General features: G+C 40.2%; 1 protein-coding gene across 1 annotated transcript in view; it reads left to right on the top strand.

Annotated features, from left to right (window-relative positions):
- The window catches only part of C7 (complement C7), a 55,001-nt gene that overhangs the window by 25,703 nt on the left and 11,942 nt on the right, over positions 1 to 17,356 (top strand). The window contains exons 9-14 of the mRNA XM_061129879.1: positions 1,431 to 1,541; positions 4,758 to 4,924; positions 6,134 to 6,362; positions 8,666 to 8,837; positions 11,739 to 11,826; positions 13,868 to 14,000. Coding sequence (XP_060985862.1) covers positions 1,431 to 1,541; positions 4,758 to 4,924; positions 6,134 to 6,362; positions 8,666 to 8,837; positions 11,739 to 11,826; positions 13,868 to 14,000 — 900 coding nt within the window. The remainder of the gene's footprint in view (positions 1 to 1,430; positions 1,542 to 4,757; positions 4,925 to 6,133; positions 6,363 to 8,665; positions 8,838 to 11,738; positions 11,827 to 13,867; positions 14,001 to 17,356) is intronic.

The raw sequence follows: 17,356 nt of genomic DNA, 5'->3' as shown, positions 1-17,356 counted from the left end.
GATCCCTGAGTCGGGAAGATTCCCTGGAGAAGGAAATGGCAACCCACTCCAGTACTCTTGCCTGAAAAATCCCATGGACGGAGAAGCCTGGTAGGCTACAGTCCATGGGGTCCCCAAGAGTCGGACACAACTGAGAAATTTCACTTATTTATGGGCCAAGTCCAAACTTCTTCCCAGTTTTGTCCTGAAGCTCATGGCCACACTTGCTTCTCTATCCAAATTTACCTCTTCAGTGCCTTATTCTTCAGTCAAGACTTTCTTACCACCTTGGAGGAGAGTAAGACTTTTCAGATGAGATTCAGAGGAGGAATATAACCTTGTCTTGTGGGTAAACCACAATATTTTCTGTTTCCATTGACTATTTTCCCCCCTAGGGCTTAATTTTTTTTTTTTTTTTTTTACCAATTATGATTCAATTAGAATGTGAACTTCTCCAGCCTCAACAGGTTGGAAATGAATGCACAAGTACAGGTTTTTGTAGCAACAACAGAGGCAATATTTCTTTGGGGAATTAATCCAGAAAATGGCTTGATCTAAACTCAGTTTCATGATCATTTTTTTTTTTTCTTTAACACTTAAAAGAAATGAAGAGGATTTTAAAAAAAGCCTTCTGAGTTGGTAAAAATTTTGAGCAAAAATTTTACTGGAGCAGTTTCTGTTCCTCCCAAAAGTTTTAATTGAAATTAATCAAGACTCCTGGGATATGATACACACAAGTGTTCTTTAAGAAATATTGTGTTTATTATAATATTGTTAGTAAAATAAAAAAGTATTTCTATTCTTTATTATTTTCTATCCTCTTTTTAAAAATTACATTGGCAAAATTCCAATTGATAATGAATAGAAATTATAACCATCTAAGATGTCATTGTAAGAAAATGTAGAAACCAGAGATGTTAAAGATGGAGACTGAGGCACTAGAACTAGGGTTTTAGGAATTAATTACTGTAGAACCACACCCAGTTTTTGGCATCTCCAGTAGGTGGGCTGGAGGCCATTGCATATTGATTTTTACCTATTTGCCTTGTGCCTGAGAAGCTGACTGTGGTTGGGTGAAAGATATTAAACTCTGAGTTGTTCAATTTTAGTTCCCTCCACTATTTCATATAGATATCATCCATGTAACCCCACCCTCTGGTCAAAGACATTAGAAGTCAATATTGGCTGAATCATTTGAAAGTGAGACAAACAGTTGATGTCTTATCCCTAAATATATGCATGTATCTTATTTTGTTTATAACAAAGATCAAATATTCCTTTTTCTGACCCTTGATCCTCCTAGAGCACTTAGAAATATACACATCATATCATTTTTGATATTATGGCCACAGTGGTAGGAAACAACCTCTTCTCCCACTCTCACACCTGGCATCTCAAAGGAGATTTTCAACGAATGTGGAAACTAAGCATGTTTAAAATTTTTTCCCCAGATTTCCATTCAGAAGATAAGAAGAAATGTGCTTCCTCACATTTCCAGTTTTTGTTTACATTATCAAAACAAAAATGCACAACGATGGATGATGCCTTAAAATCGGTTTCAGGTAAATAAGCGGGTAATTTTCATTACAAGTTTACCTCCATCCCCCTTGTGGTTAATTCCTGGTCTCCAAGGGACTTTGACATTTCAGCAGGCATTCTATTTTGCGTTTTTCAAACACTTGGCTATTGTACCTGTGATCTTTCTGTTGGATGTCATGGCAGTGATCCATCATGCAGAACAGAAGGTTCACTGAGTATGTCCTGGGCACTGTAACTATGTCCTCTGTGTACACCACCCCTGTCTCCTGTGAGGATGGTTGGCAAACCAGTCTAGAAAAATGACACCAAGAGGGGACGCTTCAGTTCCACTCTGTAACATGGATGTTCAGTGCAGGCAAAGATTTGGTGATGGTGGTGGTGGCAGAGTAGGGGAGGTGGTGTGTTAGTCTTTGAGTGATTGAAGAAGGAACTGGAAGGGTAAGACTGTCTAGACTGTCTAGACACTGTGTCAGGGAGTTTGGGTTTCATCCTGATGGCGAGGGATGCCATTAAAGGATTCAATACAGGGAGTGAATAAATGAAAGATGACAAATATAAAGTTGTAGTGAAACAAGAGGGATTGAAAGGGAATAATCTGATAGGATAAAAACCAGAAGAGATGAGTAAAATGGAAGGTAGAGAAGAAGCTGATAGTGAGAAGTGCTAGAGTGAAGTTAAGTAAGAGAAAGTCTGAAGATTCTTCATTGGATTTGGCGATTAAGACTTAATTGCCTAACATGAAGAGATTTTTAGTGTGGTAGGGATGGAAATGAGACTGTGCCATGAAATGTGTCAGGCCATGGAGTGATATTGGGGCTCAAGTTCTCTTGGGATGATGGCAGAAATTGGGATGAAGGAGAAGACTGATGCAGGTGCTAAGGTCCTCATCAAGGAAGTGTGGATTCTTTAGCAGATAAATGCAAGGAGGAGGGAGACACTGTTAAGCCAGGCTTTAATTCCTCATTTACTTACTGTATTCATCAAGTGTTGATGGAACCTATAGTGTCTGCAGAAATTGTTCTAGGCACTGGTGAGGCAGCAGTGAACATGCTAGAGAAAGAGCCTGTCTTCTTAGAGCGGACAGGACAAAAGAGAAGGACAAGTAGTTGAACAAGGTGGAAATACAATGATCTGGAAATAGAAATGAAAGTGGGAGCTTTGAAAAGATGTTAATATCAGCTATCAGCTGGGTTGGTGGTCAGAAGTGGCTCATCTATTTTATTTTGTGTTATTATTTCTTTCAGGCTTAACAAACAGGTAGCACTTACGATGTGCCCAGCACCATTTTAAGTGATTTATAAGAATTAACCAATATACTCCCACCTAAGAGTTGGATATTATTCCATATCTCCATTTTACCGACAAGGGCACAAGCCACAGAGAGGTTACCTAAGACTACAGTTGGTGTCGGGCTTGAGATTCCAATGTCTGGCTTCATAGTCTGGACCCTTTGCTGTTGTCCTGGGCCGATTGTCTAGGGGAAGAGGGCCAGCTGAGCAGAGAGCTTACTGAAGTGTAGAGAGAGAGGCTACAGGCTTAAAAATAAATATGAAAGCCGATTTCTTATACTCTGTATAAACAAGCTTATCAGTTAAGGTGGTAATTCTCACACTCTGGTGTGCATGAGGATTACCTGGTTAGCCTGATCAGCTGCTCAGGCCATGGCTTTTCTCCCAGCTATTTCCTTCTAGATATCCATCTGATATGAGAAATCTGCAGTCGTTCCAGGTGATTCTGGTAGTTCAGGGACTGAACTTAGCAATACATTGCTTTAAAAGTGGTTCTATTTGTATATTAAAAATGTAACTAACAAGGAAGATGAGGACGCACTCAGGTATTTTTATTAAAAAGATGAACTTCTGATTATAAAACTGTAATTTTTAAATTTGTAAAATTGGATGAAATTGTAAAATTTGATTAAAAAAAGGAAATGAAAATCAACCTCTGATCAGCAAGTTAGGAATTTCCGGTCATGATCAGTGTAGAAATCAGCTACACAAGGAGATGAAAATATTTCTGAAATTATAAGGCACAGATATAAAAAAAAAAAAGGGATTTGATTAGTATTTGGGTTTTTTAAAACACTTTTTATGTGTTAATGTATGCCTGTTAATTAACAGCATTTTGCTTACTATAGTATTACAGATGCAATGAACTTTCCCTCCCAACATTTTCTTATGAAAAATTTCTAACATACAGAAATGTTGAAAGAACAGAGTAATAAACACCTATGTACCCATCCCTTATATGTAATAGTTATTATTTTGATATATTTATATATATATCTATGTATAGTATTTACAGTGTTGACTGTCAGCAATACAAAAATATGTATTTAAAATATTTGAATATTTGCTGAACCACTTGGAAGTTTCAAACAACATGATGTTTCATCCCTAAGTATGTACATGTATTTTCTAAGAAGCAAGACAGTCACCTGTATAACAAATATTCTTATTACACTAAGAACATTAAGAATATGAATAATAATCTCTTAATAATCATCTACTATTAGGGAATGATTGTGTCTGTTTTCTTTTCTCTCTTAATAGATACTGTTTTTAGAGTAATTTTAGGTTCACTAAGTGATTGAGCAAAAAGTACAGAGAATCCCTATATCCCCAACCACGGGCACAGCCTCCTCCACTATGAACATCCAGGCCACAGTGGTTCATTTGTTACAGCTGATGAACCCATATCGGCACAGAATAATCACTCAGAGCCCATAGTTTACATGAGGGTTCTGCATACTCAGTGGGTTCGGGCAAATACATAATAACATGTAAACATCATAGTGGGCTTCCCCGGTGACTCAGTGGTAAACAATCTGCCTGCCAATGCAGGAGATATAGGTTCCATCCCTGGATTGGGAAGATCCCCTGGAGTAGGAAACGGCAACCCACTTCAGTATATTTGCCTGGGAAATCCCATGAACAGAGAAGACTGACGGGCTGCAGTCCATGGGATCGAAAAAGAATCAGACACAACTCAGCAACTCAATAACAATCCATTATAGTTTCATGTACAGCAATTTCACTGCTCTAGAAATCCTTTAAAGATCTTAAAAATCCCTCCTACTTGGCAATCACAGTTATTTTTACTGTCTCCATAGTTTATCCTTTCCCAGAATGTCATACAGTTGAATGGGTTGTGTTAAAATACTTGATAGACTTTCAATTTCATTTTCTCATTCTCATTTCATTTGTACATCTGAACTTATTTGATTTTTCCTTGAGTAGAAAGCGGGGACAATGTGTTGCGAGGGGTCCCATTTGTCAGAGGGGGACGTTCTGGCTTAATGGCTGGACTTAGTTACCTGGACCTGGACGATCCTGCTGGAAACAAACAACGATATTCTCGCTGGGCAGGATCTGTACCTGATCTTCCTGAAGTCATAAAACAAAAGGTATGTGATGTTCAGTGCTATGTGGCGGCCTGGATGGGAGGGGAGTTTGGGGGAGAATGGAGACATGTTTATGTAGGGCTGAGTCCCTTTGCTGTGCATCTGAGACTGTTACAACGTTGTTAATCATCTGTACTCCAATAAAAAACTAAAAAAAAAAAAAGAAAGAAAGAAAGAAAAAAAAAAGAAGAAAGCACCAGAAAGCAGTCATGTTTATTTGCACTGGGAGAGTGAGATTAAATCAAGGTGGTTAAACAGAGAAGGTTGTAATTAGTGTTTTCTGTATCCCAATTATGGCTTGTATAGTGAAATGAATGCATACCTAATTGGAAACAGAAGCTTCATTATCCTGTATGTCCATATTTCAGTTGTAAAGGTTAAATGTCTTGTAAATCCCAAGGGAAATTAATGCTAAAATTTGCACTTATAGCATTTGACCTAATTTTGGTTATGCTTTCCTGGTCCCTGATTCAGAGGAGTTACAGATTCTTTCAATAGGAAGGCACTTAGGTTTGTCTAGTATTAGGTTTGTCAGATCATCTTTCTTCCTGTGCCCATGGCTTAGCAGTTTCTGGAGTCATGCAGGTTAGTTCTAAAAAGATAGAATCAATTTGACTGGCAGAATTTTAGGATGTTTTATTGGTACAGTCAGTTCTTGTATAACACAACATATGTGTTCCTAAAAATCAGAGAGTTAGGCAAAACTGTGCAATAAAGACCACAGGGCTTATGGGGAAAATGGTGTTAGGAATACAACACACAAAAACTTGATCTGTGACACTCATTAAAAAAAAAAGACAGGCACCAATAAAAACAGCTGCAGATTTATACATGTTAAATTGTTAAATGCATAGTCTACAACAAATGTGGCACATCACCTTGAAGAGAACCTGAATCTTGCAAGGGTGGAAATGTGTGGTCTTCAAAATAATCTTTTAATAACTAGAAAATGAAGGTCCTATTGGTTTTAAACAATTTTATGCATTCACACAAAATGCAAAAAAGATTCCTTCCTTATCTGGTTCTAGTTTTCCCTAGGTTTGTCTTGTGAAGAAAGTGGGTTGCTTTCTTTTTTTATTTGAACCAGAAATAGTTGGAATGAAGATGAGTGGCTTTTGATTTTGTTTTCATAGCGGTGAGCCAAAATGCTGGAAGGAAAATATTCTTACTAAAACTCTGATTCCTGACCATGTGATGTCTTTATCTGTGTAGCTAACACCTTTGTATGAACTGGTCAAGGAAGTACCCTGTGCCTCTGTGAAAAAGCTGTACCTGAAACGGGCCTTCGAGGAGTATCTGGATGAATTTGACCCCTGCCATTGCCGGCCTTGTCAAAACGGTGGCATGGCCACTGTTCAGGGAACCCAGTGTCAATGTTACTGCAAACCAAACACGTCTGGTGTGGCGTGTGAGCAAGGAGTCCTCTTAGGGGATCAAGCAGGTCAGTGTGCTGCATTTATGGTGGCCACTTTCTCTCTCGCCTCTGAGATTGTGCTTCTTCATGTATGGATAGGGGGAAGTCTCATCAGGTTTTGAATCTGACTCTCCCTCTCTATTCCACCTCCAGATTATAGCTACTGGGGTCAGGGCCCTTTGCTGTCTCACTGATTTCCCCATCTGAACTAACAGAAAGTTAGTTGCTTCAGTTGTGTCTGATTCTTTGTGATCCCATGAACCGTAGCCTGCCGGGCTCCTTTGTCCATGGCATTCTCCAGGCAAGAGTACTGGAATGGGTTGCCAATTCCCTTCTCCAGGGGATCTTTCTGACCCAGGGAATGAACCCAGGTCTTCTGCATTGCAGGCAGATTCTTTACCATCTGAGCCACCAGGGAAGCCCCTGAACTAACAGACCTGCCTTCAATTCTCCACTCTCTATTAGAATAGATTTATTGCCTGAAACATGTTCCATCCTTCCATGGTCATCTCAGTAAAGTTTTGTCTTAACTTAGGCCTACAGAGCTTTCGTCTGAACTCACTAACCTTTCTGGTGGCAAGCCTTTGGAAACACCACTGTTTCTATTTTCCATTATGTCCCCACCAATTAATCATTCATTCACAAATATTTGTTGAACAACAGCTGTGTGCTCAACAGAGCATTTGGTGCTTGAAGTCAACATGAAGTTGACTTTATGAGTAGGCAAAGTATGAGACGATTTGTGTATACTTGTTTTTATATTTATTTATGTGGCTCTTTCATCTCAAAAGCACATTTCTTAAGGTCAGAACTGTTTGCTTCCTTTATTCCTGGAGCCTGATAATAGGGCTTGATTCATAAAGTCACTTAATAAATAAATGATAAATGAATGAATAGATGACTAAACCATGGTTGCTTATATACAAGCATCAAGAAAGCATCTTTGCCTCCCAATATCTTCCCAAGTGACTAGTATTGATAAATTAAAATACCATCTGTGATTGATTCCTTTGAAGGTTTGATTTACAGCTATTTGCTAAACTGGAAGCTCCCCCTGCTGGTGAGGAATGGAGTAGCAATCATAAAACATCAAGCTCTTATTACCTACTATTAATACTGAGGGCTCAGATGGTAAAGAATCCGCCTGCAATGCGGGAGACTGGGCTCGATCCCCGGGTTGGGAAGATCCCCTGGATGAGGGCATGGCAACCCACTCCAGTATTCTTGCCTGGAGAATCCCCAGGGACTGAGGAGACTGGTGGGCTACATTCCGTGCGGTCGCAAAGAGTCGGACACGACTGAGCGACTGAGCACACACATACACACAACTTCTAACTGTGGAAGAAAGAGTAAGGAAGATTGGGGGAAATTATTACACAAATTATTTTCGTTTCGGTGTGTACAATACTGAGGAGTGAATGTTGGGGGCGCGAGGGGAAGAGGGATGTAGGTCCTGCAGTGGAAATAGCTAAGGAGCAGTAAACACCCCCTTCTATTAGCAGAAAATAATGCTGTGAGGGGGTGGTTCCTGATTAGTTTCTAACTAGGAAAGAAAAGTTCCTAGCATATGCTTCAAATTCTCTCTTACCTCCCCCAAGGACCATGATGGGGAAAATACTAAAAACTGTGAGGCAGGAACCAGCCGTGAGGTGGAAGGTGGCCAGAGTGAGTGAGGAGGTGCGTGCAGGTTAAGAAGGATGCTGACAGAAGGTAGACACATTTCTCCTCCTTGCACATTTCCTCGTGTTATCCAGCTCCAACCCTAGGGCTGGCAACCTGGGTACCCAAAGGACTATGTTCTTCTCAGGCCCAATCACTGCTTTAACAATAGGACCTTATGGGCCTTTATTGAGAGACTGTGAGGTGATAAAAAAAAAAAGAATCTGGATTCAGCTGTAAGACCGAGTTACAGTCAGGATGTGGCACTCGGCTGCCAGCACAGCACTGGACGTAGCGTTTAACCATTTAGTCCTGGATTCCATGCCTATCAAATGAAAATGTTAACAGACCTCTTGGCCACCTCCATTCATTTTTGTGAGAAGTAAATGAATGAAAAAATGCACGTGGAAGTGCTTTGAAAATAGTTGTAAAAATAATACACAAATTTAAGGTATTGTTGCAAGAAGTTTGTTAGTGCAGTCTTAATGTGGACAATCCTAGTCAGCGTGCATGGGCTGTCTGGCCATGGTGGAAGACCTCAGTAAACAGTGTGAAGGGAGTACACTCCGAATTGTTGCCGCCCTCAATAACCACTTTGCAGAAAGCTTAGTATTAAGCTCAGAAATCTTTCTCTCTAAGTGCTCTCCAAAGAATCTTTCTCTTATTTGCAGGAGGGGTGGATGGAGGGTGGAACTGCTGGTCCTCTTGGGGTCCCTGTGTTCAAGGGAAGAAAACAAGGAGCCGAGAATGCAATAACCCACCTCCCAGTGGGGGTGGGAAATCCTGCATTGGAGAAACCTCAGAAACCAGGCAATGCGAAGACGAGGAGCTGGAGCATTTGCGGTAATGGAGACCAGACCTTCTGGCAATTACATAAAACTCAATGCCCTCTGCAGAAGCATGGAATACATGATGGCTGCTATTGAAAAATTTAAACCCTAGATGATGGTTTTATCAGGGAGTGCTTGGTTTTTGACACGGGTCAGCTGAACGGGAGAGGCATGTGGGAAGTGAGAATCACTGAGAGTGCCTTGACATGTAGATGCCTTTCCTCTATTCTTTGGTCTAGATGTGCTCAAGTTGCTCAGTTGTGTCTGACTCTGCAACCTTATGGACAGTAGCCCTCTGTCCATGGGGATTCTCTAGGCAAGAATACTGGAGTGGGTTGTATTTCCTACTCCAGGGGATCTTCCAGGCTCAGGGACTGAACCTGTATCTTTTGCATTGGCAGTAGCGCTCTTCACCACTAGCATCACCTGGGAAGTCCTCATGTGTGTGCTTCAAGTTTTTCTGATGCAGCTGTTACAAAAGGCTGGGGAACTGGGAGGTGGTCTGGCTCAGTGGATGCGAGCAGCAGCTTTGGCGTCAAGCAGATATGCCACCTGCCTGCTCTGAGAACTTGAGCAAGTTACTTGCACACTTCTAAAATCAGGATAAAAATAGTAGATACAGTGATAACCAAAAGTTGTCAGAATTAAATGACGTTAAGAACACAAAGTAATTAGGACAGTGCCAGGCACATAGTAGGCAGTCAATAACAGCTGCATTATTTTCAGATTTACCACCCCCTCTTATTTATTTTCTTTGGATGAAGCATCAAGAACATATTTGAGATGGCTAACATCTTCACTGATTAACCCAGTTGTCTGATACTGACTTCCTATTGGTCAGGATCTTGCCAAAACTATCCTTAAAAATGCTTCATTGCTGAATTGTTCCCCTGGGTTGGAATTCTTTATGGCACACCCTATTCTTTAACACTGTCCTTATCAACCTTTTCTGATCAGAGATTAGCAAACATTCTACAAAGATAATTTGAAGGTCACGTGAGTTGACGAAAATGTAAGATGCATGGGTGTGTGGTATTAGCCTAGGGAAATGGAGTGCCTTATTCCCAGGTCTTGGGTACCTCCAGCAAGAATACTGGAGTGTGTTGCCATGCTCTCCTCCAGGGGATCTTCCCGAACCTGTGCCTCTTACATCTCCTGCATTGGCAGGCAGGTTCTTTACCACTAGTGCCACCTGGGAAGTCCCATCTCTTGGCTGTGGCAGCTGGCAAACATATGAAATCTGGAAGGAGGAGAAAGCTGCATTCAGGGCACAGATTTCTGGGAAGGCGAGGGTCTCTGAGGGAGCCTTGGCCCCAGCGGGTGTGTTTCCTCACCCGCAGACATAAAACTGGATGGACATGAGCCTCCTATGGAAGCTCTGAGAGAATTCTCACTCTTCTTGGTGCTCAGAAGAGAGAAAATATCCTCTTCCTCCTTAGTACAAAAAGGAAAATTATGCTTACTGCTTCACATTTCTGAGTTTCCTCAGTTGTGACAAGAATATAAGGAACTTAGCTCAGAAGGAGGTGACATTCAGAGGCTATTTGTAAGGCTTCCCTTCAGATTTCATGTTTCTGGAGTGGAGTTAATATTGGTGGAAGAGTGACCTCAGAGGCACCACTGATAATCATTGCCTAATGATGGATGTCAGTGTTACCATGATTATGATGCCGAAAGCTCAGCCTCGCTGTGCGGGTGCCAAATTAAATCTCGGAGACAGTGTTTTGGGTGAAGTAGAAAAGGATAGCTTTATTACTGTGCCAGGCAAAGGAGGACATAGCAGGCTCCTGCCTCAAGAAACTTTGTGTCCCAAGCCCAGAGGATCTGCTGAGGGGGTTTTATAACAAATGTCCAAGGGTGGGGTCTCTGACGAGATCAGGGTGTGTACCCAGCATGCATTCTCTTCATCTCATCTCCAGTGATGGGTCTCTTTAGTCTGGCCTCAGCTGTTTTCTTGGTTGCTTTCCCCTTGATTAGCAACTATTTAAATCTGCCCTTAGGGAAGGTCATGGAGGCTGGAGTCTTGCCTATAAGAAACAGGGGACAAAAATAGGCCTCCCTGCCTGGGAGCCCCACAGGGACCTGCTTGAATTCAATTATTTTGAGCCCTGCTAGAGATTGCCTTGTGAGAGGTAGAAAGATCCCAAGTTTCAGGAGCCTACAGCGGCTGAGATGGTTGGATGGCATCAGTGGGCATGAGTTTGAACAAACCTCGGGAGATGGTGAAGGACAGGAAAACCTGGCGTGCTACAGTCCATGGGGTTGCAAAGAGTTGGACATGACTGAGCGATTGAACAACAACTGGCTAGATGTGAATCTAGTCCTGGTATCTTTTACTCTATAACCTTGGACAAGTTACTCAGACTTTCTAAGACTTTTCCCACATATCTCAGGGGGTTACTGTGCATGTGAATTGAGCTGAGGCACATTTGTAGAACATCTGCCATGGTGCTTAGCACATAGCGAGCGCTCAGTCAAAAGTGGTTATTTTGTGTTACCACTCTTCCAGGATCACGAACTTGAATTGCCTTATTTTCAATAGAGAAGTAATTCTGTGTTTAAAGTATTTAAGAGACAGACAGCAGGAGAAAAAGTAGTGTTAGATGGATGTCCTCTAGAAGTCATATAAAGATGTGTGCTGTCCAATCACTTTTCTTTCTTTCTTTTTTCTTTATCCTTATTTTCTGCACTACTGACCTGGTTGTTATCTTTTGGAAGCTCAAGTTTGTGTTTGGGTTTTCTGTCACAGGTGTGATCAGATGTTTGGTTCTGAGAATGGCAAAAACATCACATCAGCTTACTTACATGATGGAGTCCCTTCAGATGCAAATGAAAAATTCACTGTAGTGTAAAATATTTATTAGCAGTGGAAAATCCTTCACATTAATTATGTTTTATTTCCTTTTCCTTTCAGATTGCTCGAACCACATTGCTTTCCCTTGTCTTTGGTTCCAACAAAATTCTGTTCGTCACCTCCTGTCTTGAAAGATGGATTTGTTCAAGTTGGTTATGAAAGAGTTTTTTTTCTTTACATATCCTTTTTGCTCCAAGTTCTAGCTCTCTACTGATGTTCATAATCTATTTCCTCCTCCTGTGATGAAGCAGTGCTAAAAACATTTTATGTGTGCATTTTAGTTTTTATCGGTGAGGGTTTTAGTTTGTGACTTTTCTTCTATGGCCCAAGGTGATTAGAATTCTGCAGAAGGCAGTGTATCTCCCATGGTAAGGGAAATCAATATCACCACCCAATGAATTAGAAATGTAATCATGCCAGAGGGCTGCTAAACATTTCCATTCTGAACATGAAAGTAGGAATCTATAAGCGAGGTTTTCAATATAGAGAACTTTCCATATTTTTATCACTGAAAGGAGTTGTTTAAAGTTTTTCATAACTACCGGGGCTGGGGTGAAGCATGCCATTTATTCCGGGAGCCAGTGAGACATTTAGCCGGTGTCTGGTGAGATATGGGTCATTGTACTTTGAGCAATTTTCTTGTTCAGGAAGGAACACGAGTCATCTGCCACTGTCATTCTGGAGAACTTTCTTGCCTTTGGGGCCATATTAATTTGTGTTCTTCTCACTCCTTGTTATGATGAGACTTTGGCTCCAAACCCCAGTAAGTGTCTCTTTGTGCTCACATAGGAGTTACTGTTCATCAGGATTTTCTCAATGCCACCAGCATCACTTTCTCCATGACAGTTTCTGTCTCTCAAATGCCAGGCCCTTGAACATATACTCACTGAGCGTTTGCTGAAATTTCCCCAAATGTAGGTACTATTCAGAGGTGTATGTGCTGTCTTCAGCTTCTGTGCATGTGGTGTCCTGTAAAGAACTGCAGGTTCTAAACCCTGTCCTGTGGACTGGCTACCTCACAGGCACCCATGGAACTGAACAATGGATTATTACTTGACCTTTCTCGCACCCCCCCCCCCCCCCGCCCATTTTGTAAGTTTGGGGTAGAGCCTGAGAATCTTTTTTCTTTGTTTTAAAATTGCTGCTAGTGATTCTGACAGAGATGGCCACGTTTGGACACTGTTGAGTTCGACTTTCTCATATAGAGGTCCCTTCTGCAAGAAAGAGGAAGGCTTAGGGACTAGAACTAAAGCAGATCAAGTATCTTTCCCCATTTTCTGCAAATCTTAATGCCAATCTGGGTGCTGTGTTTCCTACCAATTCCCATAATGGAGCCAGAATGGATTAGAATGAGGAGGACTGTGAGAAGCAGGCTCCATAGAATTTTGTTCTAATGCCAACAGGAAAGCTGTTCCAGCTGCAAGTCCTCTTCCAGGCTGATTTTCTTTATCATCCCCTTGAGTAGCAGAGAAGTAAAAGGATAAGGAAAGGCAACAACAGAGAAACCAAACAAGCATGATGATTCCTTCAAGGCTCAGACTCTAGATTCTTCCTTGCTTCACCATGAAATCTCACCTCTTGGCGTTATAGGCTAATAACATGTCCTCAAACCTGATTCAGCTCCAGCAACACTTCCCTTACAGGATGGGGCAGAGGAGGGTGGTAGGCGAAGAGCAACATTATGCTTCTCTTAAAAGTCATCAGTGGGAAACTCAGACTCCCATGAACATGCTGATAAGATGTAAACATTTCTCCCTGTTCATAATGGCTTTTGTTGGGCGTGATTGCCAGTGGACAGCCCATAACACCTCACTAGGAAGAGTTGACTGACAAAGACATTTCTAAAATCTGATAACAGACTTTCCTGAAAGTATAAAAGAAGTTACTTGGGCAGTATCCACTAAAATAATTTTGATAAAATGTTTAGTACAGTTCTTCATTTGGGGAGCAATCAATAAATTATAGTACAGTGGCATTAATATGTTTATTTCAATAAATGATGGTATCAGTGTTGTTAATTAGGACTGTAGAGGAAAAAATGATTTTATGGACAGTTTTCAAAGTGAGCTATTTAAATGTAGGTTGCCTAATGATTAAAGAAGTCATGGTTTATAGGCTGAATATATCTAAAGAAACAATTTATTAAAAGAGATGTATTCTTCCTCTTTCCATCTTTTATTTCTGTTTAGGATGAAGGTGCCACATTTCCTGTTGGGAAAAACATAATGTATACTTGCAATGAAGGATACTCTCTGGTTGGAGACCCTCTTGCCAGATGTGGAGAAGATTTGCAGTGGCTTGTTGGGAAAATGCATTGTCAGAGTGAGTGACCTTGGTTGTGGTATTTCATTTAAGATGAGTGGAAGGGAATAAATCAGAATAAATAGCTACTCATCGTATGCTCTTGTCTTGATCTTTTTCTTTCTGAAAGGCTCATATGATACCATTCAGGTTTCAGGAGTACCTTGAAAAATCCTCAGCTTTCTCTAGTTGCTAGTGGTCCTGTTAAGTGAGGCATGTTTTACTATATTTTTATTCCTTTTTTTTTTTTCCAAATGTTTTTTTGGCTGCACCACATGGCATGTGGGATCTAATCCAGTATCGCTTGCATTGGCAGCATGTGACTACTGGAATTTTAACTACTAGACCATCAGGGAAATCCTAATTGCAATTTTAAAGTTTCTGGGGTAAATCAGAATAGCTCAGGGAGCTCAGTTCTAACCATTTCTCAGTTCTACTCAAGACATTCTTCAGAGTTCAATTAGCAGGGATTTACTACAATCTACTTCCTCAAATGCCTTGGATCCTAGTCTGTTTAGATGTAGGTATCTGAGTAAGTGCTTTTGCATGTTGTATCGCCCTAACACTGTCCTCTGGTTTCCATCTCAGCTGTACTACAGTGTAAGATTCTGCAGCAGATGGATAGACAGCACTACTGGGATGTATTTTTCCTATGTTGATTGTTCTGTGCTATGTGAGGAAAGTCTGAGTGCACACACATACATTTTACTCTCTTTGGTACATAGCTATTAGTGAAATATCTGAGTTATCAGGTGTACACACGTTTAGATTTGGTATGCTACCAGTTTTGGTGAAGAATCCACTTGCAAGCCAGGAGACCACTTGTAATGGAGGAGATGTGAATTCAATCCCTGGGTCAGAAAGATCCCCTGGAGAAGGAAACGGCAACCCACTCCAGTATTCTTGCCTGGGATATCCCGTGGATATAGGATCCTGGCAGACTACAGTCCATGGGGTTGCAAGAGTTGGACATGACTTAGGGACTAAACCACCACACCAGTTTTCCAAGTGGTTGTACCAATTTACGTCTTGGACAGAATCCAAGAAGTCAAGATTGCTCTGTGATACAGATGTTACACTTGATAACATCTATCTTTAAAAAATTTTTTAAGCCATAGTGGTGAGTGTGTAGCAGTATCTTGTTTTTTAATTTGTATTTTAAAATTTGTATTTCTTTTGATGACTAATGTTATAAAGCCTGTTTTCATATGTTTGTTGCCATTTGGATACTTTTTATGATGAAGTGGCTGTCTAATCTTTTGGGCATTTTTTTCTGGTGGTTTGTTAGCCTTTTTCTTAATGACTTGGAAAGTCTCCTGTTTTCTTTGTCTCCGTCTCTCTGTCTCTCCACCCTAGAGTTTTTCAGAAGAAATAGGATATCAATATTACTGAATAGAATGTATTAATGAATATTCCCTGGCTAGGAGAAATAAAGCTAAAAGTTGGTTCTTTGAAAAGATTACTTTGCTTGAAGAGCTTCTTTTTCTTTATTGTGTGTCTGCTGGTGAGGAATTGTCCCACTGTTTGTTCATCTGAAACATTCTTGTTTTATCTTTACTTTTGAAGGATATTTTTACTGGGTAAGGAATTCTAGGTTAGCAGTTATTGTCTTTAAACCCTTTAAAGATTTTTTTACATTGCCTTCTGACTTCATTATTTTCTGGTAAGAAGTCAACTTTCAGGTTTCTTGTTTCTCCTTTAGAAATAATATACAGTTTTGGTCTAGATGTTTCTAAGAATTTTTTTTTTTTTTTAGAAGCAACTCTACTCTGATATGCCTAAGTGTGATTTTCTTTGTCCTGGTTGATCTTCAAGGCCATTTTTAACCTATTCTTTAATGTCTTTTGTCAATTTTAGAAAATTATTCACCTTTGTTCTTAAATATTACAGTCTAATTCTTGCCCACCTCTGCTCATGAGACATAGATGAGACATTTTTTACAATGTATACACATATACATATGTGTATATATATGTGTGTATGTGCTACATTTCTTTCTTTTTTTGCTTATTTTGGGGTCTTGGTTACTTGAAAGTGAAAATGTTAGTCACTCAGTTGTGTCCGACTCTTTGTGACCCCATGGACTGTAGCCCACTAGGCTCCTCTGTCCATGGGATTTTCCAGGCAAGAATATTGGAGTGTGTTGCCATTCCCTTCTCCAGGGGATCTTCTTGACCCATGGATCAAACCTGGATCTCCCGCATTGCAGGCAGATTCTTTACCATCTGAGCCACCAGGGAAGCCAAAGCCCCTTAGTTCCCTGACCAGGGATCAAATCCAGGCCCATGGCAATGAAAGCATGGAGTCTCAAGCCTTGGACCACGAGGGAATTCCCTATATTTCTTTGCTTTACATCAATTTTCCTCTTTCTGTTTCATTCTAAGTATCTTCTGTTGATCTATATTCTAGTTTATTAATTCTCGGTACTCTTGTTATAAGCTGCTTTCAAGAGCTCTACTGAATTTTTAATTTCATTTTTCAATTCCAGATAAACCATTTGTCCACTTTTCTATACTTTCTAGTTCTCTGTTGAAACTCTCCCTCTTCTAATTTAATTTTTTCCAACATACTAATCATAGTTATTTCATGGTTCATGCCTGTTAGCCCCATCATCTGGATCTGCTGTAGATGTTTCTATTGTATTTTTGAATATTAGATTAGCTTTGATTGAATGCCAGATTTTATTTGTAAAAAAATAAATAATTTGAGACTTTGCATGATGTTATCCTTCTCTAGAAAAAATTTAGGTTTGTTTCTGGCAAGAACAAGGCTGATTTATGTCCAGTTTATCTTTATCCTAGGTTATAACCATTAAGGGATCATAAGGGAAAGTATTGGATTTCTACTGAGGCTCCTCTTTTGAAACAGGACTGGACTGTAATTTTTGATCTCCTAGCCCTGTGAGACTGCTGAAAACTCTCTGCAGCTATTCAGCCTCTGATCTGCAGCTTTCCCCTTAGTTTAGCAGCCCTTCAGCACATTAAAAAAAAAAAAAAAATTTTTTTTTTTTCAAATTCACAAATAGCCTCAAGGACAAAAGCATTACCAAATTTTGTAATCACTGCTTTAGACTTTCCTTTTTCTAGAGTCTTATACCTTGGGATTTCTACTGCTCTGATTGTTCTCTGATGCTCTCAGAAATAGTTTTCTTATAACTTTTACAGCCTTCCTATATGTCTTAGTGGGAGCATTAGTGTGAAACCAGCAAATGTATCATGGCCAGAAATAAACAGTTCTGATGCTTGATTATTAGCTATTTGAAGGCAGAATATGTGACCAGTATTTTGTGTCCTTAGCAGCATTCAACATACTTGGCCAAACGTAGGCCCTCAATTTTAAATGAATGAATGAATGGATTTTCTGATAAAAATGGTGCA

This window comes from Dama dama, chromosome 25 (genome assembly GCF_033118175.1).
Source record: "Dama dama isolate Ldn47 chromosome 25, ASM3311817v1, whole genome shotgun sequence".
In the NCBI taxonomy this organism is placed as follows: Eukaryota; Metazoa; Chordata; class Mammalia; order Artiodactyla; family Cervidae; genus Dama; species Dama dama.
This window is presented reverse-complemented; position numbering and strand designations above follow the sequence as displayed.